Source organism: Periplaneta americana, chromosome 14 (genome assembly GCF_040183065.1).
Source record: "Periplaneta americana isolate PAMFEO1 chromosome 14, P.americana_PAMFEO1_priV1, whole genome shotgun sequence".
Taxonomy (NCBI): domain Eukaryota; kingdom Metazoa; phylum Arthropoda; class Insecta; order Blattodea; family Blattidae; genus Periplaneta; species Periplaneta americana.
The window spans coordinates 95194634-95220355 of NC_091130.1; the positions used below are offsets into that span (position 1 = coordinate 95194634).

At 37.7% G+C, this 25722-nt stretch overlaps 1 protein-coding gene across 1 annotated transcript in view; it reads left to right on the forward strand.

The window, feature by feature from the left end:
• Positions 1 to 21191, forward strand: part of 5-HT2B (5-hydroxytryptamine receptor 2B) — a 123709-nt gene extending 102518 nt beyond the window's left edge. The window contains exons 4-5 of the mRNA XM_069845776.1: positions 2357 to 2729; positions 14164 to 21191. Coding sequence (XP_069701877.1) covers positions 2357 to 2729; positions 14164 to 15631 — 1841 coding nt within the window. The 3' untranslated portion in view covers positions 15632 to 21191. The remainder of the gene's footprint in view (positions 1 to 2356; positions 2730 to 14163) is intronic.
• The last annotated feature ends 4531 nt before the right edge of the window (positions 21192 to 25722 follow it).

The following is a 25722-nucleotide window of genomic DNA, read 5'->3' on the forward strand; positions in this document are numbered from 1 at the left end:
CATGACACTATCGTATACAAAAATCATAGTCACTCATGAGATTTGATTGCTCTCGCTAAACCTTAGAGAGACATTGAATGGCAAGGACTTCAATTTCCCATATAACTTCCTCAAATTAGTTGTGCAAGTAATACAATAAACTTCCGGAGACCGATAAAGTATGTAATTTTATTAACAGTATAGATTCTTTTTCCATAGAGGGTTTATTCAAACATAATAAAAGTTGTCTGGCTGACAACTGCTGAATACAAAACAAATTTATTTTCATTAACACATACTGAAAGACACCCTTGTTTTGCACTGATGAACTCCACCATTAGACTAACTCATCAAACGAATAGGAAGTTCTTCACTGAGAATAAATATAATAAAATGTATTGTAGGATATTCGTTTGTTATTAAAACACTTCTTTTCATTGCATAAAAAAGAAATTCTGATCTTCCGTTCCGGCTCTCCCATTTCAGATAGAAGAAGGAGCCAATATTTCTGATACGTGATGCACATAATAAATTTTGGGGTTAAAGACGCCTCCTAGTGCAAATACAAGTAAAGGCTGGTTCACAATAAACCGGGAACGGAAACGACAACGAGAAAGGAAATATTCCTAAAATAAATGTATTTAATGTGAGCATTGACAACTACTGTGAATGCTCATTTATATACATTTATTTTAACATTATTTCCATTCTCGTTCTCGTTTCTGTTCCCGATTTTTTATGAACCAGTCTTAACCAATACACTGCACATGATCTAGTGACGAAGGCCTTAATCATTTTATATCTAAATGGTGGAAGTGATACAACTATGCAGATTGAACGGGGCAACAGAATATATTAAAGTAAATAAAAAAACCTATTAGGCCTATGCATTTTGTAATTAAGTGTACCCTATGGTTAATTGGAAAATTAGACTGAAGTCTGCGTAGTCTGACAGCGCATCGCCGACTCACGAATACACACACGAACAGAGGTCTGAATAGCAACATTACGTTCCTTAGTTACTGTAGCAAGGTTGCCAGATTTCCTAATGGCAGGAAATAACGATGTGTTAATATTTTTATTTAACTTGAAACAAAACTATCTAGTTTACTGAAAAACTACAAAGGAATAAATCATTCATTATCAGTTTCTCCAGTGATCTGACTAAAAATCAGAATTGTACGAATATTATCTAGGCTATCGAGTAAAACGTAGTTAATATTAAGGACATTTTTTTCTAAGAAAAGTATTTATTTGGGACTAATATGTTATTAGAATTTCTTGTTGTACTCTATCCAAGGAATATGTTGTTCAAATATGTAAGTTACATTACTTCCCCCTGTATAAAAACTTAGGTAAATAATATCATTCAACAGTCCTTATCGAATGTAATTAAAAACTGTGACTCAGCAAGCAACTTTATACATCTTATTAGGCATTTACGCGTATGTATGTATGTATGTATGTATGTATGTATGTATGTATGTATGTATGTATGTATGTACAGCAGAGCATCGATTGTCCTAAACAATTGGGGATAGGGGGTGTTCGGATAACTGATTTTTCGGATAACCGATCATTTACGAAAACAAATTGTACCGGTGTCATAAGAGCAATATGAAACAAAGAAATACTGATATTAAACATAAAACTGTACATACATATTTTGTATCTCACATCTTACAAATAACATAGAGAACTGACTAGCCTAGTTCGAAAAGTTCAAAATGGCCATTAAAGTAAAATTTGTTGACTGGAATGCTTTCGGTTAACCGATGTTTCGGTTGATCGGTATTCGGATAATCGATACTCTACTGTATGTATGTATGTATGTATGTATGTATGTATGTATGTATGTATGTATGTACACTACCGGTCAAAACTTTTCGATCTCCTATCACAACTATGGATTTGTGGTTAAAACAGGTATTTCGTTTTGAATATTCTATCATATCATAATGTTAGAGAGAGAAAATATTTATTCTGTTGATCTATTTAGTTTTTCCGATGTGTTTGTACACTAAAATAAAGTATATAGTTGTTTTGTAGCTGATCGAAAACTTTCGACCGGTAGTGTATGTATGTATGTATGTATGTATGTATGTATGTATGTATTGTGTGTGTATGTTAGCTATACATGTGTACTATGGAAATTATTCGGAAACGGTTGAATGATACAGCATAGAAATTCTATCGTACCTATCCTACTGCCCTTTCTCATAAAAAAAAAATCTCGCATCCCATTCCAAATGCTACATGGCAATAAATTTTCTAGTGTCAATACGAGTGTCAGAGGTATCTAGATATAATAATAATAATAATAATAATAATAATAATCACAATTACTGCCACTATCTAGACATTTTAATGATGACAGGCATGGAAAGACGGGGCACATGGCGGCGGCTCCTTATGTCCACGACGACGGAGAAACCGGCGGGAACGACATCGTTCTCCACGCCACAACATCTGAACCAGCTGGCCCATTCAGCAGGCTCCACGGACACGGACCTCACAACACTGGACACACACGAGCTATGGCTTCCTGATTCCAGCATTCCCGATCCGACGCCCTCCACTATGACCGCCCTGCACCACTTCGGAGCCGAAATGCTACGCCTGTCGCGAGGACTGGAGAGCGTGGCAGCGGCTGCGGCCATAGGGCTTCCCTTACCGCCTTCCACGAAATCGTACAGGCAGCAGGACCAAGCTGTCGAGTGCAGTAACGCACCGTCCCACAAATCGGCAAGGTAAGATTGATATTTGTATTTAGTATTATTTAGTATTTATTTATTTAACCTGGTAGAGATAAGGCCGTCAGGCCTTCTCTGCCCCTCTACCAGGAGATTCCAACTATAATATGAACAATAAAATTACAATTAGATTTGTACGAGGCGCGCCCATAAAGTAACTTTCCCACTCGTCCTACAGCTAGCAAACCATATGTTGCGCGAAGCGACTGCGTGTACGTGGTAATGTCCTGGCATGGCGCATGCGCTAGCGGAACTTCCCGAGTTCTCTCAGTAGCTTCTAGTGATGGGCGAAGTTGTTCTTTTCCCGGAACAGTTCCGACTGTTCCGGTTCCGAAAAAATACTATGTTCCAAATAACAGTTCCGAAATAACAGTCACCAGTGGTGATGAGTCGGAGTCGTTGAGTCGTTCAAACGAACGGTACAGTACCCTCCCTCTTTACCATGCTGCTCACACTGGAGCACTCATAGGCATGACATAGTACACATTCTTATCTATAGATGGCACTGCAATGCACATTCGAATCGATTTTGGAAAATTGCTGTGCATGCGGACAGAACTCAAAAGCTTAATGTTAGTAATTAAACAGCTGTTGACTACAAGGACAGAATACAACACTTTGTTTTCGTACATAAAGTTATAAAGACATGGTAGCCAACTAAAAAAAATAACATAACATTTAAAACATATGGTATGTAATTTCTCTTCTCTCTATTACATAATAAAAAAAACAAATCATTAATTTTTATTTTTACTTTTCTTAATGCAGTTATAATAATAATAATAATAATAATAATAATAATAATAATAAATATTACAATTTCATAAATAAAAAAGATATATATTGGCAGTACTGAAACCTGGAAACCCCGCAGTGGGTTAGTAAAATGTTGGAATCGCATCTTTACCAAAGTGTAATTTAAACTTCGCATTAAACCTCGCTCTCCAAATCAGTACTTATATGGGTAGTTTCCAACAAATAATGCTACAACATTTTTGTCGTTCTTTGATAACAGAGAAGATAGCACAAAAACTTGTGCTTGTCAGACTTAACCTCAACAAACGACATACAGACATTGTAACTAAACCACTCATTACCATTTACGACTTTAACCTTTGTATAGAATCAGCTGATCAATGAATTAATAATAGTATGCGTACTTTATGACTTTGTAGAATGTTTATAAAACAGAATTAGTCAACTAATGGTGAAATAAACCATAAAGCGGGAATGAATATTACAGATTATTAAATACTTACTATAACATTACAGATGATTGGCCAGTCTTACAAATGTTGATATTAAAGTTCGCGCCACCGCAAGGATTTCAATTTCCATGCGCCCCCCTCCAACCACGTGAGAGTTTCAAGTACCAACTTCATCCAACGAAGTTCCAAGTATAACATAAAGAACAACGAGAACAGTGTAACTGCAGCTGTCGGTTCATCGGAACAAGCTCCGACGTTCGGACTGTTATCTCGGAGTAGGAACATACCTTGTGCAACGCGGTACTGCGAGCCCACAACAGCTGGGCAAGTGAGCAGCTCGGAGTCGGAACACTGTTATTTCGGAACAGGAGGTCCCGACCTACTGTTCATTTTTGCAACAGTTCCGAGAGAGTCGGAACATACCCTGTGCAACGCGGTACTGCGAGCCCGCAACAGCTGGGCAAGTGAGCAGCTCGGAGTCGGAACACTGTTATTTCGGAACAGGAGGTTCCGACCTACTGTTCATTTTTGCAACAGTTCCGAGATCGGAACAGTTCCAAAATAATTGTTGTGTTATTTTTTACCCATCTCTAGTAGCTTCGTTGCATTGATTGAAGATGGACACTCCTATTCCAGCTCCCGCCGCGTGTGAAGTGCGATCAGTGATAAAGTTTTTGAATGCACAGGGCATAGTGTCGATTGAAATTTATTGTCAACTGTGCCAGTTCTAAGGGCCTAACGTCATGAGCAACCAGATGGTGCGTGGACGCCAAAATGTGCATCACGAGGAGCGCGGTGGGAGGCCAACCATCATCACAAACGACCTTGTGGAGCAACGCACCATCTGCTTGCTCATGACGTTAGGCCCATAGACCTGGCACAGCTTACGATTAAAATGTGTAAAAGCTATTTAGGGACCTGCCATATTTTCAATAACAGTACGCAACGAAGACTAAGGAATATGTATTTTCATGCTATGGCATCCAAGCAGCCTGTCATAGTGTGCAAATCAGCATAGGCAATTTTTTATAGTCACGTGAACATTTCTTCATGTAGAATCTAGAGCAGCGTTTTTCAACCTTTTACAACATGTGGCACAATAAAAGTGTACTTTAAAATCCAGTGACACAAATAGGACGAAATTTTGAGGGTTTTAGGAGGAAATAAGAACTATAAAATACAAATGGATGGGTAAGTGTATATGCATTAATATATATAATATGGGAAATCCATGTTATTATTCGGTTGAGAAGCTTTAGTCATCTAGTCTGCTATCAAAAAGTCCGAAAGTTAGAATTTATAAAACAGTTATATTACCGGATGTTCTGTATGGTTGTGAAACTTGGACTCTCACTTTGAGAGAGAAACAGAGGTTAAGGGTGTTCCAAAATAAGGTTCTTAGGAAAATATATGGGCTAAGAGGGATGAAGTTACAGGAGAATGGATAAAGTTACACAACGCAGAACTGCACGCATTGTATTCTTCACCTGACATAATTAGAAACATTAAATCCAGACGTTTGAGATGGGTAGGGCATGTAGCACGTATGGGTGAATCCAGAAATGCATGTACAGTGTTAGTTGGCAGGCCGGAGGGAAAAAGAGCTTTGGGGAGGCCGAGACGTAGATGGGAGGATAATATTAAATGGATTTAAGGGAGGTGGGTTATGATGGTAGGGACTGGATTAATCTTGCTCAGGATAGGGGCCGATGGCAGGCTTATGTAGAGCGGCAATGAACCTCCGGGTTCCTCAAAAACCATAAATAAGTACCGGTACGTAAGAATCTAGAGCAGCGTTTTTCAACCTTTTACAACATGTGGCACACTCGCGCTTGTGGAATACCCTACCCAGTGACATCAGAGACTGTCGAAATTTAGTAGCGTTTAAAAGCAAGCTTATTAAGCATTTTCTTACTGCGTAGAGTAGGTTTAATTTTTACTTAATCAAAAAAAGAAATGCTTCTCTCTTCTTAACTTTTACAATAAACTGTCTAGGTTTTATTAATCAGTTAATCTTTTAGTACTTTGATTTTTATTGTATTTGTAAATGTAATATTAATTGTAATTATAATTGCAATTGTATTCTTAATATTGTAATTGTAATCCCCTGGTAGAGGGGAAGAGAAGGCCTGATGGCCTTATCTCTACCAGGTTAAATAAATAAAAAATAAATAAATAAATAAATAAATAAATAAATAAATAAATAAATAAATAAATAAATAAAGGTGTAGATTCAAATCAAGCGGCACACTCATATAATCTAAAGCTGTGGTTCCCAAGCAGGGCGGAATTTTGAGGGTTTGAGGACGAAATGAGGACTATAAAATACAAATAGATGGGATAGATGCATTAATATATAAAATGAAATATTTTCAATTTCATATGCATTATTTTTAGTCAACGTAGTGGGGAATAATAGTTTCACGAATGGTGAAAAGGCGCAATGGGCAAAAAATTTGAGAAGAGAAACAAAATATACATTACTGACGAACAGAATTAACACACTATTTTTTTTCTTTTTGCAGTTTATAAAATGTAAAATTTAATGATACAACATTATTACAATGTAATCTTAGTGTGATAATTATTGTATTGTGCAGATTTTCTTAATTTATTTAGGAAATATGAAAACATACAATATTATTACATGTTTAATCAAGATATTTAATGTACGATTTTTTTATAAAAACACAAGTAAAATACGACATTTTTAAAGGCCGATACAATATTCTAACTTCACTGATCTGGCAACGCTAGTTGTGCGTCAGTCATTCTCTTCTCTGCCGCTCGCACACCTACACTGTGTTTGCTTTTAATTTGATTTGTGCCGTGTTCGCTGAATGTTGATCTTGGGGATTCACTTTTTTACCATCTTTTCCAATTTTTGCTACAGTTACCTTTACTATTTTCATTTTCTTGTGGCACACCGGTTGAAAATGCCTGATCAAATATGCAGAATGTCCCATTTTGACTATCGAAAATAACTTTGCACGCAAACACCAAATGAAAAATTGTTTCATAGAAAAGATGTGCAACTGAAACGGGGAAATAATATTGATCTGGAGGCAACCTTGTAGCGTTATTTATTAATGAGATACGAATACTAACATTGTTTTTTATGGCACTATGTATTTATTATTCAATATTTCAATTAAGCTCGTAAGACCTTTTCAAAAACATATCACTGTGGGTAATTCTAATAAAGAGAACGTTAATAAACGAAACGTTATTTGATCCATGAATCCCATGCATAGCGGCCTTCGTACAGAGGAAGTAGTTTGATTTTAAGTTAGTCTAACAGCAAGTAGTAGACTGTAGATACTCAGACCGCGTTACCCATTCCACGTAGCTTTGGTTTTATTCCGCTGAACACTGATTACTGAGTGGTCTGTGCTTTATTTGGTTTCATTTTTTTACTGTAAATCAAAGCTACGTTATAGAATGGGTTACCCTTGATATCTGCAATGTACTACGTATTTTTTACACCAGCGGTGACCAAAACTCGAACTGTAGTGATTACATGCAACAGACAGCCTATGAAGTAAGGAGACGGAGGAAAGGTACTTGGCATGAAAACTACAACCAGTGGTGGTTCCTGCACAAACACTTGATCAACCCTGCGGATAAAAATCTCAAGCTTTGCTGCATCAGTAATGTCACTGCTGTCATCAAGAGCCAGTGAATAATATACGATTTTTCTTGCTTCTTTTTTTTTTTTAACCTTCCTCTTCAATATACGAGTAAACAGGAATTTTCTAAATTCTTCTCTCGATACTTGGTCGAGAAAATCGCAGTTTTTCAAACTTAAAAACTTCTTATGGACAAGTTATTTAAGCTATTTTAACCATTACTCTTTTGAGAAATTCTGTGTAATTTAGTGTAATTCTGAAAATATTAAGATTAGGACAAATGTTTATATGACTTCTTTTTTTTTTTTTTTTTTTGCTCAGAATATCTCCGGAAATAAGCTCCGTAAGGGACGGTAAATTCTCGTGAATCACCCTGTATGTATTTAATTCCGGTTAAGAAGTCCAACCGCATGATCCCAACGTGGTCCAATTAAGCGAAATCCACTGTAATGCAAAATAAATTGTAATTTAATGAATTCTGTATTATCACATACTTATCAATGAACGTCCTGATCTGTTCACATATGAATGTTATAAGCTTGTCTTTACCCTGCAAGGACGTGCACAAAAAATTCAAATCACCTGTATCATCACACAGAAATGCAAGATCTGATATCCATTATGGGTCCGTGAGTTCAGAAATGAGTTTGTGTTTAATTTCAAGGAACAATCTGATCTCTTATATAAAATGGAAAAATCGTTCAAGAGTTCAACTCTCATACCTCCACTCAACCATCTTAGACACAAAAATAAGAAGAAAAAAAACAGTAGGGCCTATGTGGCTATTCGACATCTTATATAAAAATTATCTAAATTTCTTATGTGATTTAGACCTACAGATCAAATAAAACTGTCTTCACTACAGTTTCAATAACTTCTTCATATTTAAGAACTTTGGCGTTCACACTTTCCTGATAAAGTACGAGTACATTGTGTACTGACTGACAAAGTACTTGAACCCTAATTATGCTTGTAATTCTAGATTGCAAACGGAAAACAATCCCGTTTTGCCAATCATAGCGGCAGCTACGTCTGTAGCAAATGCAATTTTTTACGGAGTTCTCAACAACTGCTAAAATACAGTATCTTACTTTGTAGTTGTGTCCTTTAAAGAATTTGTTTCAAACATTCCTCTTTACACAAAGATGTTGGTCCACACCTCAAATGAAAAAGATTAATTGTGCAATACCAACAATAACCGTACTTTCATCTGAGGAGATAGAAAATGCCATCAATGTTCCATCCGTACTGAGCAGAGCATAGATTATTAAGAAACTCAGGAAAAGAAACCGTGAGTTGATGGAGATTGTTGCATGGTAGTAGAAAGAAGGAAACAGGCAAAATTGAAATTCTTACAGGATCCAGTTGAGGCGAATAGAGATAATTACTTCAATGAAAAACGGAAATCAAGTCGTACACTTAGGCATAAAAAGAGATATTACTTGAAGGAAAAACTGAATGAGGTAGAAACAAATAGTAAGAATAAAAACATTACAGATTCATATATGGGTATAAAGGAATTCAAGAACGGATATCAGGAAAGGATAAACGTGATCAAGGATGAGAATGGAGACTTGCTTCTGGACACTCATTCAATCCTGAACAAATGCAAAAACTATTTTGGGCAACTATTAGATGTACATAGGCCAAACAGAAATGATCGAGGCGAAATTCAAATACAAACTGCTTAACCATTTATACTCGAACTCACACTTTCTGAAGTCAAAACTGTGACAGAAAATCTGAAAAAGTACAAGTCTCCAGCTATCGATCAAATTCCAGCAGAATTATAACAAGAGGTTGGAAGCGCATTATCTAGCGAAAAAAAGGAAATTGTACCACAACAATGGAAGGAGTACACCACTCATTCTAATGCCGAGGTCATGGAAAGCATGAGGCTCTACCTCCATGTCTCCCAAGTGCCTTCATGGAGTGTGACGGGGATAACTTTACTTTTTACCTTTTACAATGGAAGGAGTCCATAATTGTACTACCTCTCTTAAGAAGGGGGAAGACTAACTGTAGCAACGTTCGAGGAATATCACTTTTGTTGACGTCGTACAAAATGTTCTCCAATATTCTTCTGAGACGATTAACTCCATACGTAGATGAAATTATTGCTGACCATCAGTGTGGTTTTAGGCGTAACAGATCGACTATTGATCAAATTTTTTGTATTCGACAGATATTGGAGAAAAAAATGGGAGTATACGGATACAGTACATCAGTTATTCATAGATTTCAAAAACGCACATGACTCGGTTAAGAAAGAAGTTTTATGTATATGATATTCTTATTGAATAAGGTATTCCCAAGAAACTAGTTCGATTAATTAAAATATGTCTCTGTGACACGTATAGCAGAGTCCGTATACGTCAGTTTCTATCTGATGCTTTTTCAATTCACTGCGGGCTAAAGTAAGGAGATGCACTATCAAATTTACTTTTTAACTTTGCTCCAGAATATGCCATTAGGAAAGTCCAGTATAACAGACAGGGTTTGGAACTGAACGGGTTACATCAGCTGCTTGTATATGCAGATGACGTGAATAATCCAAAAACGATTAGGGAAAACACGGGAATTTTACTTGAAGCAAGTAAAGACATAGGTTTGGAATAAATCCCGAAAAGACAAAGTATATCATTATGTCTCGTGACCAGATTATTATACGAAATGGAAATATAAAAATTTGAAATTTATCCTTTGAAGAGGTGGAAAAATTCAAATACTGTATCTTGGAGCGACAGTAAATGACACTCGGGAGGAAATTAAACACAAAATAAACATGGGAAATGCCTGTTATTCGGTTGAGAAGCTTCTATCATCTAGTCTGCTCTCAAAAAAGCTGAAAGTTAGAATTTATAAAAGTTACATTACCGGTTGTTTTGTATGGTTGTGAAATTTGGACTCTCGCCTTCAGAGAGGAACAGAGATTAAGGATGTTCGAGAATAAGTGCTTAGGAAAATATTTGGGGCTAAGAGGAAAGAAGTTACAAGAGAATGGAATAAAGTTACACAACACAGAACTACACGCATTGTATTTTTTCACCTGATATAGTTAGGAATATTAAATCCAGATGTTTGAGATGGCAGGGCATGTAGCACCAATGGGCGAATCCAGAAAAAACATATAGAGTGTTAGTTGGGAGACCGTAGAGAAAAAGATCTTTGGGGAGGGCGATACGTATATGGGAGGATAATATTTTATTTTAGTAGGTTATTTTACGACGCTTTATCAACATCTTAGGTTATTTAGCGTCTGAATGAGATGAAGGTGATAATGCCGGTGAAATGAGTCCGGGGTCCGACACCGAAAGTGAGGATAATATAAAAATGGATTTGAGAGAGGTAGGATATGATGGTAGAGACTGGATTAATCCTGCTCTGGATAGGGACCGATGGCGGGCTTATGTGAGGGCGGCAATCAACTTAGGGGTTCCTTAAAAGCCATTTGTAAGTAAGTAATGATAATTGCTGCTCGACATCTTAACGAAGTTCTTCTAAACCGTGAATCACAGTTCAAGCTGAGATGCTGATCATGTTAAATTTCGCAGCATTTTTATCTAAAACAGCAACTTTTAAGTCCATTTCCTGTTTCAAACGTTAAAAAAAATAAAGTGTAGAGGTAAGCCGTTAACTTATTAAATCTCCAAATAAAAATAAATCAGTGTTAGCTTAAATATGAACTTAAAGAAATCGATAAAATATAATGTATCAATAACATAATAGTACATTATGCAACGAGCCTATAATGGTAGTAATTAAGACTAGAATATGTTTATGAAACGAGCGCAAACGAGTTTCATAATTTTCATACGATCGTCTTAATTACCATTATAGGCAAGTTTCATACGACTTTTTATGCTCGACCATATTTCTAACTTGAAATTATTCATAAGTATTCATGTTATTCTTATCCGACTGGGAAGCGGAACTGACCTTGTGCAATATCTCGTAAATTGTGAGATGTGCGCAGACGCGAAAGTATTGATTTTTCCTAGAAACAAATGTCATTGACCTTGATATAATCTAGAGAGTAAAATAAAGATTAATCTTGATATAACCTTGAAATTGATTAAGACATTGAAAAACGAGATGACAAATTGAATTCATTTGAATATTATTTAAAATTAACGCTAATTATTATAGTAACAGAACATAACCTTCTGCAACAGTATTGGATTTCCAGCCTCCGTGACGTTTCGCTAGTTGTCTTTCGATTGCATATCCGAGAATAACAGATACTTGCGCTTTCATATTGCTACAATGGTGTTTTCTGATTGGTGGAACACCTGAACTTTAATGAATAGGTGTACTTTAATGAGGTCCATTAAAGGGCTGCTACCAGGTGTATAATACTACATTTCGGCATGGTCGAGCATAAACTAATATTTGTGGAAACTGCAACACCAAGAAGGACACGTGTGACTGAAATGAAATTGATACCACAGATTAGGTACATAACAATACACAAATGATTAGAATTACAGAACTGTACATGATCTGTAACCGTGAGATTTCAGTATGGTGTGAAGCCTCCATGCACTGCCATCAGACCTCTAAGCGTCGTGCCATGGAAACAAAGAGGGCTTGGATATGTTCCTGGAGATTCTCCCTCCACGTAGTTGGTATGCGAGTCCACAAAGCATCAAGAGTGGGTGCTGGAGGACCATGATGAACAAGTTGTCGACTAACCATATCCCAGACATGTTCGATGGACATGTCTGGTGAACGTGCAGGCCAGGGAAGCAGTGATACCCGCCGTTCTTCGAAGAAGGCTTGCACAATCCTTACCACATGTGACCGGGCATTGCCCTGCTCAAATATGGCATGTAGAGTTGCCTGAAGGAGGAGAGGCAGTGCCTTGGGCTCTAAAACCTCCCTGATGTAGCGGTTGCTGTTCAGATTGCCCTGAATATGTAGGAGGCTAGATCGCATATTGTATCCAATGGCGCCCCAAACCATACCATCGCACTAGACGTTTGTCCGTTATGCCGCTCAACAATGCAGCCTCTCAGATTGCGTTCACCACGGTAGCGTCTAACACGTATGCGGCCATCATTGTAGGACAAGTTGAAGCGGGACTCATCTGAAAACACTACATTCTGCCACTCAGCACGCCAGTGACGGCGCTCACGTGTCCATTGCAGTTTGAGGCGTTGGTGGTTTCTGGACAAAAGAAGCCGACGCAACGGCATGCGAGCCACTAGTTCAGCCCTCAAAAGACGGCGACGAACCGTTGACGCAGACAGATCCACACCCGTTGCAGTACTCCAACGTCGATTCAACACTATGGATGAAGCTGTACAGTCCGTCACGGCCACGCGGACAAGATGGCGGTCATCCCGTGCTGTGGTTACATTACATGGTCCAGTACCCGCTCGTCTCTGCGTACGGCACTCTTCTATCTAATGGTTCCACACACGCGTCATTGTCGTAGCAGCATGCCCTGTACGAGCCGAAATGTCACGGTATGACAAACCTGCTTCCCGGAGACCAATCATTCTGCCCCGTTCGAACTCACATAGCTGATATTGCGCCCTTCCACGTCGACGAGGCATACCTGCACTAGCGTTCACGTTTCCACTTCGTTTGGAAGGTCTGCACTGACTGAGCAAGGCAAACACTGATCTTGCTGGGGACACAAGAAACGTCACTGTTGGACCTATGTGTACGCCATTCTCTCTGGAAACGTAATCAATTATTGATGGTACACTGTTCGACACATCTCCCGAGTTATTGCACTTTTCACAAACAGTACTGTATTATTATACTTGTAAATCTAACATGGAGATGGCCAATCATTCCAATATGTTTGGTTGTTTATGCGCACGGTTTAAGTCACCCCCTTCCCATTAAGAGGAAAAAAACTGCTTGCTCACAATTCAGAAACGGACACTACAGATACCCAGTTTTTAATTTCCAGCGGATATTTATACAGGGCAGTGCGCTGGTTTGCCTAGTCTGCAGGAGAGCCTAGAATTCCTAGTAGCACACTACTCGTTCCTGCCTAAGACCATTGAAAGAAGACCAAGGGTCTAACTATTCTTGATTCCTTAGCAGTAGTTAAAGATGCAGAGAAGAGGCTGAAAGGAGCACCTATGGAGAAAGTCTCTCAAAAATCTATCACAATGTGATAGAAAAGAAGTGGTCTAAGTCATTATTTGTAGAAAGTGTGCATCTGTGCTGAAGGGGGAGATGAACTGTGGGCCATTTACTGGGATCTTACAGTGGTCCTTCTTTTTAGGTTTGTCCCGTGATGTTGAACGTTCATTTTCAGCATACAGGCTTGCATGAAGTGAAAGAAAGCTTTGCCTGACAAAAGTAAATCTGGAAAAATCCTTAATAGTTTATACCAATTAAACTACGGCAAAAGTACTTGCATTACTCACAACATACGTGAAATTGTTTGATATTTGTTATCAGAATTTCTCATTAAAAGTGCACTAAAGCGTTTAACAGTCATCTTACTTCAAATTTATAGTGCATATTTTGGCAGTTTTTAATGTATATAAATCATCGGTCTAATAATAACTAATAACAATAACAGACAATTGTGACACGATGCATTCATTACTGTTTTTGTTCTTCTAGTGCAAGAAGCAGTGCCCCAGAAAGTCTAACGAGTTCACAGTCATCTCTTCAGCACCTCCAACAATCTTCAGGATCGTCATCTCCGTATCCCGCCGGTATCAACATTACCAGGCGCCGGAGGGCTTCCACATTCCACGAGACATTATCCTTTCGAGAAGAATCTATCAGAGACGACGACCAGCCGTACCGTAACTGGAAGGACTCGCTTCGAAAACGGGGCTCCAGCTTTCACGACGACCGCAGACGGAAACGCAACACAAGTGAATCATCCGCAGTATCGGAAGAATCGGTTTCAGATCACGTGAGCAACATACTGGCAGCCAAGGATTCCCATCCAAAGACAAGCGGCTCAACTGCCGCAGACCAATCGTCATGTGCCACAGACCCTCTCCTAAACATTAAAATTAAAGACGATGACGATTCAGCTTTCGAAGAACATGACTATCAAACTGTCGCAGTTAGAAAGAAATCCTCTGTATCGTTTCCGTTACCACCTCCTTGCACCTGTCCTTATTTTGGCGAAGCCTCCGCCGATAAAAGTAAGAAATCCCCTTCTCCAAAATCAGATGTAGTCATAGTGTCTTCAAATGACGGAGGAAAATTAAGACATCAACATTTGTGTGTCTCCACTGCCGCAAATAAAACTGAAAGTGAAGAAACTTCTCTTAAAGTTGAAACAACTTCTGTTGGCAGTGGTGGCGTATCGCCTGGATCAAATCTCCCATCTCCGAGCAGCAGACGTGGCACACTCTTTGCCAACATACTCCGTGCACGCCATTCTTCTGGAGGCACTTCGTCTATATCTTCCGTAGACGCTACAGTAGGCAGTAACAGCATGGTTGTAACTTGGGATTCAAACTCTCCTTCGAGAATGCACCATAGAGGTTCCAGTCTTGGTGGAGGCACTAACAATGTGAAAACAGTTCTTACTTCTATTCAGCAACATAACAGTCGTGGACCTCTCGTGCGGCGTGCGGCCACGCTACGGCATCACAACGGCACGTCTTCAAAGGGAAGTAAGACAGTGGTAGACAACAGCTCGACGCCCTGCTTGCTGATGCGTTATGGCTCTGGCAGAGGAGGTACCAATACAACGCCAATTAACAGCAGGACAGGGACAATCAGAAGCCACCATAGTCGTAATTCCAGCGTCATCTCTCGAAACTCATCGCGCCATGGAAGAATAATACGTCTAGAGCAAAAAGCTACGAAAGTTTTGGGTGTAGTGTTTTTCACTTTTGTAATCCTGTGGGCTCCATTTTTTGTATTAAACTTAGTTCCCACAGTGTGCGCAGATTGCGAGCGTAATATTGATCATGGAGTCTTCGATTTCGTGACGTGGCTAGGATATGCAAGTTCGATGGTGAATCCAATTTTTTACACCATATTTAATAAAGTGTTTCGACAAGCCTTCAAGAAGGTTCTACTGTGTCGTTATAGAAACCGTAACTGGAGGCCACCACGGTAACGTATTAAAAGGATTCAACACACAAAATGTAAGTACATTCAGGAGACAATGTTATTTTTTTATAAATGTAATTTACATTTTCTAACTGAAAAGAAATCTAACGAATTACCACAAGCAGAGGGTCAGATATAATTTTTGAGTTCCTTCCCTCAAGATATATTTACATTAAAACTAAAAGTGGCATACTTTTCAATTACAGGCAAATGCCATGAAAATTAATTCACAAAATACAGTAATCACTTGAAAACAGATATTTGGCATTGAAGAAAAGATATCTGATAATCGTAAAATGAAATCGTTGCAAAACAGGAAATTAAGATTTTGTATATAAAGTATGTAAGTATGTAGATAAAAGAACTTTAGACTGAACAGTCTGACGCAGATGAATAAACTATTACAAGGGAAGCAAAAAGAAAGCAAAAATAGTTATAATTGCTGTCAGCACTGTAGAATATTCGTTGTATTTGTAAACAACTTCCAACACGCAAATTCGGTGTAACAAAATGTTTGAAAAAAATCATAAAAAAGCATATATAATTTTAAACAATTATATTTATGACAAGTGTGTGGTATTCCATGGTAAGGCTTATGTATAGATATAAAATAATTCAGGAGTACAAACCCTACAAAATACCTGAAAATATACTCAAAGTCTTCACAAAACTACTACCCTATAGATAATGCTCGTTGTTTTCCACTCAAAATCACGGTACTTTAAATTAGTCACGTGCACCAACTCTGTGGAGCTTTCCAGTCTCAACAAGTATAAACTATCACTTTTCCTTAAAAAGAAAAGGCCCATTTATTAGCAACAAAATTAATATTTGATACAGAATAACAATATCATTCTGTTGACTTCAGACTGTAGGCCTACTTAAAAACCTGGGAAATAGAAGCACTAACAATTACAATAATTTCTACTTGTTTATTTTCTTCCATGGTGTCACACCCGACTATTCAGGCGTTAACGTCATTTGCTCCATACAACGTCCATCGCAAGGATTCCATAGAACTATAAAAAGGAAAACGGGAATATCCTGTGAAAATCTTTAATATCGTATTTATCCACAAATTCAACATCAACTGAATGGAATTTGATAACGGATGTACAGCATGAAAAGTAGATGCTCTAGTGCTGAGCCCGAGTTTTACACTTCCAAAGAAACGACCAAATTTTAATTCACACTCCGCATTCGTCGCCGCCAGACCACTTTCCACCATTCATCAGAGTGCGCGTACAGAAGTGACGGGTAATTGAGGTGTCTAATTTCTACGACATGATAAATAGCGCAACTTTTAAGTTCGCCCTAGTATTGCCTGTTGCATAATTCGCCTATGTGATCGTCGATGAGATGTGGAAATGTTCGGACTAAATTCAACTCAAGCAATTAAATAAATTCTTTAGGACAAGTGAAAACAAAAACAGAATTTTAGGTTTGAATAATTTCAAGGAAAAATTGTTTCGGAGCCGGGTCGCGCACGAATGCTCTACTGACTGAGCTACCCCAGGAACCATTTCTTCCTTTATATCCACACAACTCAAATGGGCTAACAAGACGCCAGAACCCAACTTTGAGCGCACACAAATTCTGTGTGACTTAAATTGTGGCTTTCTGTTAACGTACCTCCAGTAACGAATATATTATGCAAATCTGGCTTTTAAGTAGTAGCTTCCTGTAAAGCAGGTTTGAATAATTTCAAGGAAAAATTGTTCCGGGGCCGGGTATCGATCCCGGGATCCTTCGCTTAGCGCACGAATGCTTTACCGATTGAGCTACCCCAGGAACCCCAGCATTCGTGAGCTACTACCTGAAAGCCAGATTTGCAGAATTTTAGGTTATTTCCACGAGCACCAGAGCTTCTCCTTTCAATACTACGTATAATCTTGGTTAAAACAGGTATAATGTTGCTCTGATCCAGAAAAATACAACTTAAAAACTTCATTACTCAGCTTTGAGTCATATATTGGAGATGGGGCATGAGATAAAAATGAAATAACTGACCTAATCCTTGCGCAAGCTGATTGAAGGAGAGAGCCAATAAAATCAGCAGCTTACATTACATAAAGAATTCATGTGAATTTCATTGTGCGTCATTATCGTAGTCAAGTCGAATGCACGACTAATGTAGTTCGCAAAAAAAATATATATATGTTTAAATTAGATGCATATATTAAGTTTACGCACACTGCATATGCTTCTGTATCAGTGAAATATTCATACTTAGGAGACTGTAGCCGATCAATTAGCCTACTTGTGTGAGATCAAAGCCCTTATGTTTTTCCCATGTATGTTCACTAAGCACACTTAAAAATGTTTCGAAGACTGATAGACCAGAGAAGGACGAAGTTAACTATTACATAACATATAAAAGTAAACTGTAAAATTAATAGTTTTCTAATTCTTTCTCATTTAAGGACATACTGAATTAAAAAAAAATAATTTTTGAAAGTATTTAACGCAATATTTCTATAGTTATCACTTTCGATGTCATTTTACACAGTTTAAAATTGACCATATTAACAGTTTGTGACCAAATGCGGCCTTTAACATTAGGTCAATTAAATGATACATTTAGTTCCTTCCACGAAAGTGACTTCTCGCATTTAAAACCCTACTTACCTTATTCTTAAAGGTCCCGAATACAACCGCACAATGCGTTCAAGCAATCGTAGAGCAGATCTACCACCAGTGTTCTCTCCAAATACTTCCAAAAGAGTACTTATACGAATCTGTTTAGTTATTGTAAACAAAAATAACACTCCGTAAATAAAATAAAAGAACAAAGCAAAAACTTCCCCCTGGCACCAAAATATTATTTCTTGGAAACACACACACAGAATGTTTTGTCACGAAACAGACACGTTTTACCATCGTGTTCGGATGGTCATTCTAAGCAAATTAGTTCATATACACCATGGGTCGATTCGGCTTCGTTCCAAAGACTAAAATCCATCCGGTGAAATATCCGGTTTGACATCTGCGAGGTTTCTGTTTCAGCTCGACAACATTAACAAAGTTGCGGAAAGCAACTATAGAAATAAGTGGAAAGATAGAGAGAAGTATGCATGCCCATCACTACCTTTCCAGTTCCGACCATGACTGCAGCGCTTTCCCTTCCCTCGTACCGACAGAGAGTACATTAGTCAGTGTTAAATGATTACGTCATTGTGAAGGGCCAAGGTACACGGCAGGAGTGAGTAACGTCGGTCTTTTTTTCAGTGTGGCGTGAATAAAAGGGTGTAAGATAAAATGGCAGGTATGAATTTAAAAAAGGAGTACACCGACATGCTGACAGATGTACCGTTTCTGCAATGAGAATAGGCATGTTGCTCTGCTCTTCAGGAATACCAAGGGCGATATCCAAATCGCAAGTCCCTCATTACTCGACATTTGGAAACGTGTACCGGTGTTTCAGAACGCTGGTTCCTGTCCACAAGAAATATGTGGGACAATGGCGTGATGAGGTTGTTCTAAATGTTGTTGAACGATGCCCGACTCCAAGTGTGCGAAAACTAACGAACAACATGTGTTGCAGCCACACAGGTATGGGGAATTGTAGATTTTGATGGAAAGAATAGACAACTGTGTTGGGAAGCCCGTAGACTAATAGCAAATGCACCATTAGTTTAGAGACTGGATTAAATACGTTCACATGGTCTTTATCCATACCATCTGCAGAACGTTCAACACCTACTACCTAGTGATTATACTCTTCGAGGGTTATTTAACGAGTAGGTTCAAACAAATTTGAGTACATCCAATTCAGTGGCAAAGCTACACTCACTACCCGTGATGGTATTAATAACACCATAAATTCTCGCATATAGACTCATCCCACCACACGCAACTAGACAGGTATTTGGCCTGCTGAATGAGATGTTTCCCGGTCGATGGATCGGACGAAGTGGATCAGTACCATGCATTGCCCCATCGGTCACCCAATGGATTTCTTTCTGTGGAATGCATGAAATTCAGAGAGTACTTGCACGGGAAGCCAGAAACACGAGAACAGTTAGTACACGCGATGATAGAATGACATCCGTCATGACATTGGTAATGTTAAATGAATGCAATCATTGGAGAAACGCGTCACGGCATGCTTATAACATCGTGGTGAACAATTTTAACAATGCCTGTGAACCGGAGGTCATTTTACTGACTGAGTGCTAATGTAGTAATTGTAATAGTAATGTGATTTAATATCAATAAACCAAATGACTATTACATACAAATCAGAGAGGTTTCATGAGGCCTTGTACAACAAAGTTCTCGTATCTTCGAAACAAAACCAAACCGTCCCATGGTGTAGGTCTTCACAGCTCTGTTGTTTATAATGACATCCGAACACGCTAGTAAAGGTGTCGATTCTGTGATGGAAACACTGTTCATATCTATATATTAACACAAATTAACAGGTGTTCAATAAATTTTGCATTGTCTAGGATAGCTACTTGCATAAGAATAGATACTACATTTGAGAATTCTGCAAATTCATAAAATTGTACCGCGGTATCAATTTCTTATTACTAATAAAGTACAACTCCGGTAATTCGAGCCCCGGTATTTCATGGTTCCGTGTAATTCGAGCCGGTCTTATGAAAATTAAAATTTTACATAAAACTAGAGTAAAATCCCGTTGTCGGCATGTACGTTTTTCGCTCTTTCAATGTGTTACATATTCAACTTTCCTTCAATTTTCCATGTACAATACAGGTAAAACTGTCCCACTTACGGTTTTCGTTCATAATGCACAGAAATAACCTTGGCCTCAGACTGCTAATGCTAGTGCGCTTGCTGTTTCTTTGTTGTCCCTTCACTAGTTGGGATTGCGCGCGTCAATCAGTTGTACAGTGCATACCATCCTTTCAGAAAAATATTGTTACAGTACAGTATTCCCTACCCAGCGACAGTGGTCACTAAAATACACTCAAGTAAAAATACACATTTTAAAGCAGTAACAGGTTGACCGTTGTTGTAGACGGCACTGTAGTGAGCGCACCTATACATTACTTCTAAAGTGTTTTACAGTAACAGTGTGTTTCTTAATGTTTTAATTGTGTACATTACAATGAGTGACAGGAGTAAGAGAAAATTTGTGCAGTTGAATGTGTAACTGGAGGCTTTGAAAAGACTAGACAAAGGAGAAACATTAAAAAAAACTTGCTGCTGATTATGGAGTCGATGAAGTGACAGTTGGAGATTGGCGTAGAAACAGAAACAAAATTGAGAAGTTTTCATCTAACAAGTGCTCGGGTATTTCGTCGTTTGAACGAAGTCAATGAAGAAATCTGAGTACGAAAAATGAATGAAGCTTTGTTCATTTGGTTTGTTCAACAAAGATAAAAAGGAAATCCAATTTCAGAGCCTATTCTGCAAGATAAAGCGTTATTTTTTTGGAATGAGTTAAAGGAAAGTGAGGACGACTTTACTGCAAGTTCAGGATGGCTGGATAGTTGGAAGAAGCGATATGGCATAAGGCAGCTTGAAATTTGCGGTGAAAAACTTTCTGCGGATTCTCAGACTGTTACACAATTTTGTGAGATATATATATATATATATATATATATATATATATATATATATATATATATATATATACAAGAAGGAAACCTTACACAATTTTGTGAGAAATGTATATGTATATATATATATATATAAGAAGGAAACCTCACTTCTGATGAACTGTATAATTGTGATGAAACAGGACGAAATTATAAAATGCTAAAGAGAGGTTGACAATTCTTGTTTCATCGAATGCAAGTGGAGACCATAAACTGAAGCTACTGTTAATAGGCAAGTCTGCTAAGCCTAGCGCTTTAATAAATATCACTGCGTCTGCACTGCCTGTTACACATGTCCACCAAAAATCCGATTGGAAGGACAAAAATATTTTTAAGAAGTGGTTTTTTGAAGATTTTGTTCCAGAGACCAAAAAATACGTACAGAAAAAGTGTTTGCCTTCCAAAGCAATCTTAACATTTGACAACGCTGGATCACACCCTGACGAGAAAGAATTACAATGTGACGGTATTCGCGCATTGTTGTTACCTCCGAACGTGACGAGTTTAATACAGCCCACAGACCAAAGGGTTTTACAATGGTTGAAAAAAAAGTATCGTCGTCGTTTGCTTCAAATGCTTCTACAAACAACAGAAGGGGAAGGAACCATGACGGAATTTATATTTAAAAAATCTACGATAAAAGACGTAGTTTACTGAATAGCCGATTCAAGGTCTGAAATAAAGGCGGACACACTAAAAAAGTATTGGAACAAGTGTTTAGGAGATGAAAGGGATACCAAAAGTACAGACGAAGATGATCTACCTTTGGCAGAACTGATGAAAAATCTAGGTAGATGTGAAAACTCGAATGAGAGGTTTCAGAATGGATGGACAGTGATGAACAGTTTGAAGTGACCGATGTTGCAATTGTTGAAGTGATAAGTGAACCCGCTGAAGACAGTGGCGACGAGGAATTGCCTGAAGAAATTCCACCAGTGATCACTCACACCGAGGGTTTGGCAGCGCTAGATGTGGCATTGCGTTACGTCGAGCAGCAAGAGGAAGCTACTCCAACTGACACCATGCTTCTTAGAAAATGGTGCGACATTGCTGCTAAAAAAGGAGTAGGCCTATCTATTTTAAAACAAAGGACTCTGCACAATTTCTTTAAAACGTAACTTGTGTTTTTGAAACTTGGAAATGTTAGCCCATATCTAACACAGGTATGTACCATACTGTTTGACCAATATTATGCTCATTAAATATTTATTCATGATTTACCCTTTGATTTAGTAATATTTCCGTATAATCCGAGATTTTTGTAATTCGAGGTAGCCTCAGCCCCGATTAGCTCGAATTACCGGGGCTCTACTGTATTGTTTAAATGATAAATTAGAACCCATTAATATAATACAGTTGCCGCGTTCATTTACTATACAGACGGAATCAATCGTTTCAATCAAAAGACGGCACCCGTTCTTTGCCAATAAGCATTCAGCATTTCCAAAAATACATTACGTTACCTAGATGTGGATAACTTAACAGAGTTGCACAGCTCCAATCGAAAGCGGCGTCATTTCCAGCCAAAATCTTTCAGCGTATCTAAATGACATGATACTTGTTAAATCCACGCGAATAACAGTGCAAAAAAAAAATCAGAATAAATTAACGCGGCGACACTGCGTTACAAAAAAACATGACACCATTATTTCCATATGAGAAGCATTTTAGAAATGCACCGAAAGAGAAGGGAATAGACAGGCCTGCAGAACCCGTAAGTAGGGGAAATATGACGTCAGCCTCACTCCACATATATTGGGGACTGTCGCGTAGACAAAGTATCCTCTGGCCGTGCAAGATCCATCAGTGGCGGCACTGTAATTTTCAAAAAGAATTGTAATAAATTCAGTGTATTTATATTGCGTTATATCGTTTCAAGGTTTAAAATTATGCTAGATTTCCTGTCGGTAGTTTCTTTTGAGATTTCTTTACACCTAACCTAACCTGCTTTAGATTTTCGAAAAACTTTCCTCCTATCATCACCTATGGAAACATAAATTTATAGCATTTAAGTAATGAACCTTGAAAGTCACTATTAATTTCAATTCAAAATGAACACAACGAGTGGCGTCCTTAATTTAACGGTATATAAATAAATAATAAATATACAGTTCGTAATAATGAACTTACTCCAAAGTTTGTGCATGCCATAATTCTTAATATGGGCTTTGTTGAAATGTGGTTTAATACTGAAATGACGAGTAGAAATAAATTGGATGGGACACAGTAAACAAGCAATTCTTTCGACTTCAACAGCAAAATAATCATATTCCCATTTCCTTTGGAAGTAGTATTTCTTTACGGGTTTAGATTTTGCCATGTTCCAGGTCTCTTTAAACTGCAGTACGCGTATTGTGTATTTATTTATTTATTTATCTATCTATCTATTTGGCTGGAGTGCGTTACAATGTTGAATGACAGCATTCATACCCGGTCATATAGCTATCACTCACTTATCAACGTACAATTTATTTATCGTCCTATTGCTAGTAAAACCAGTTAAGACCAGTAATACAAGTTTGTAAGAACAGGAATTAAAACTTTATTAACGCACGAAAAATCATAATAAATTCTTCAAATAAAGTAATTGGTTTGTTGCCTCCATGAGGACGATATATACATAGATAGGCCTTCTTACATTATATACACACATACATTTTAAAATTTATTTTACATGTCTTTTAACTTATTTATTTCCCTCATTCATTTTCTCTTACTTTCTAAAGGTATGTTCGTAAAGATTTTAATATCTGTTCATTTGTAATTCTTGATAGCGTATTGTATACCTGCCGCCGCGAGAATGAATGTTGATGCAGCCGAGCGTAACTAGAACTCTTTGACTGCACTGGTAGAAAAGATGGGTGGGGTAAGAGAGGTAGTAAAGCAGTCGCTCTGAGAAGCTACAGTTCTGCAGGTCTGGAATAGAATAAAGGCGGGAGAAGTTTCGTGTGGAATTTAATTAAAAGAATCAGTACTTCATAATTGTGACAATCGCTGTTCCAAGAGCCCAATGACTTCATCTGTGAAAAGATACGATGTTAATACGAAACATTTTTAAAAGAAAAAAAAATAGGTCATCATTTTCCGCGAAACTCCACAATTACAATATTAACTATTCTACACGACGAAATATTGTAAGATAAGATGGTTAATAAGGATTACATAAGTAATCACTTATTAATTTGAGAATTATTCATTTCATATTGCGGGGCATTCTGCTGCATAAGATTATCTCGAATAATAATAAAGGGATAATTTTTCACCTCGTGCCCCCTCTTACTGTGTTCTAAATTGTAGCTACAGTTCATAAATTTCAGCGATATTAACTTCCAGAGTGAGCAACCGGATATATGTACCAATACTTAGCTGCACGCTAAATATCGCAATTTTAATAGTCATTTGGATCAACATTCAACTGTTATGAGGCAAGAGACTAGCAACAAAATTAATATCACCGCCATTGAACGGAAGGTTATTTAAACGGTGAGCAAAGAGACCAATGAAATATGTTCACACTGCTTGACCTCATTTACTTGCGTTTCAAATTGCTATGTGTTTGAAAATAACATTTCAGATTGTTCCTTATTCTTCTCATATGGTGCTTGTTTAGAAGGGAATCAATGTCAATCACTGGTTTAATGTTTTTGGGTAGTATTATTATTCTGTTTCTGTAATGTCCTATATAAATATTTAGGTTATTTATATTTTACATGTATCATAAAAATGTGTTAATGTACTATGAACTATAATATAAAAATTCCCACAGTCTGACTTCAGTTTTTTGCCCTCTGATAATTTTAGCAACCCAACACTGATATACAGTAATATTATATGAGAAATCTATGATCGTAAACAAAGCACACAAGGACAATGAAATAGAGTAACACTGTACAGGAAACTTGTATCGCAGTGTAAGAAATACTTAGAACCATACAGTATAGTGCGCTGTATTAACACGACTTACATTATTCTTAAATGACTATTGTATATTCTGAAATGTAAGAGTTGATTCACATTTTATTCAGAACAAGGAAGACTGTATTTCCATACGAAATTTCTCTATTTTTCTATAGGAAACAGTAATTATGAAACGTAATTAACATCAGTTTTACTTACTTACGACTTTCAAGGAGCCCGGAGGTTCATTGACGCCCTCACAAAAGCCCGCCATCGGTCCGTATCCTGACCAAGATTAATCCAGACTCTATAATCATATCTCACCTCCCTCAAATCCATTTTAATATTATCCTTCCATGTACGTCTCGACCTCCCAAAAGGTATTTTTCCCTCCGGACTCCCAACCAACACTCTATATGCATTTCTAGATTCGTCCATACGTGCTACATGCCCTGCCCATCTCAAACGTCTGGATTTAATGTTCCTAATTAAGTTAGGTGAAGAATACAATGCGCGCAGTTCTGCGTTGTGTAATTTTCTCCTTTCTCCTGTAACTTCATCACTCTTAGCTCCAAATATTTTCCTAAGCACCTTATTCTCAAACACCCTTAACCTCTGTTCCTCTCTCAAA